General features: G+C 72.8%; 1 protein-coding gene across 1 annotated transcript in view; it reads left to right on the top strand.

Annotated features, from left to right (window-relative positions):
- Positions 1–206, top strand: part of EMH_0021670 (uncharacterized protein) — a gene marked incomplete at both ends in the record, with an annotated part of 1523 nt that overhangs the window by 559 nt on the left and 758 nt on the right. Inside the window, one exon of the mRNA XM_013501814.1 lies at positions 178–204. Within this exon, the coding sequence (XP_013357268.1) occupies positions 178–204 (27 nt within the window). The remainder of the gene's footprint in view (positions 1–177; positions 205–206) is intronic.

The raw sequence follows: 206 nt of genomic DNA on the forward strand, positions 1-206 counted from the left end.
GCTCCGCAGGGGCCCCCAAAAGAGCCTCTTAAGGGGCCCCCCAAGGGGCCCCCCAAAGGGCCTCCTGAGGGGTCTCCCCAGGGGCCCCCCAAGGAACCTCCCAAGGGGCCCCCCAAAGAGCCTCTTCAGGGGCCCTCCAAGGGGCCCCCCAAAGGGCCTCCTGAGGGGTCTCCCCAGGGGCCCCCCAAGGAACCTCCCCAGGGGCC

Source organism: Eimeria mitis, genomic scaffold (assembly GCF_000499745.2).
Source record: "Eimeria mitis Houghton genomic scaffold, Emh_scaff767, whole genome shotgun sequence".
NCBI classification, from domain to species: Eukaryota; Apicomplexa; class Conoidasida; order Eucoccidiorida; family Eimeriidae; genus Eimeria; species Eimeria mitis.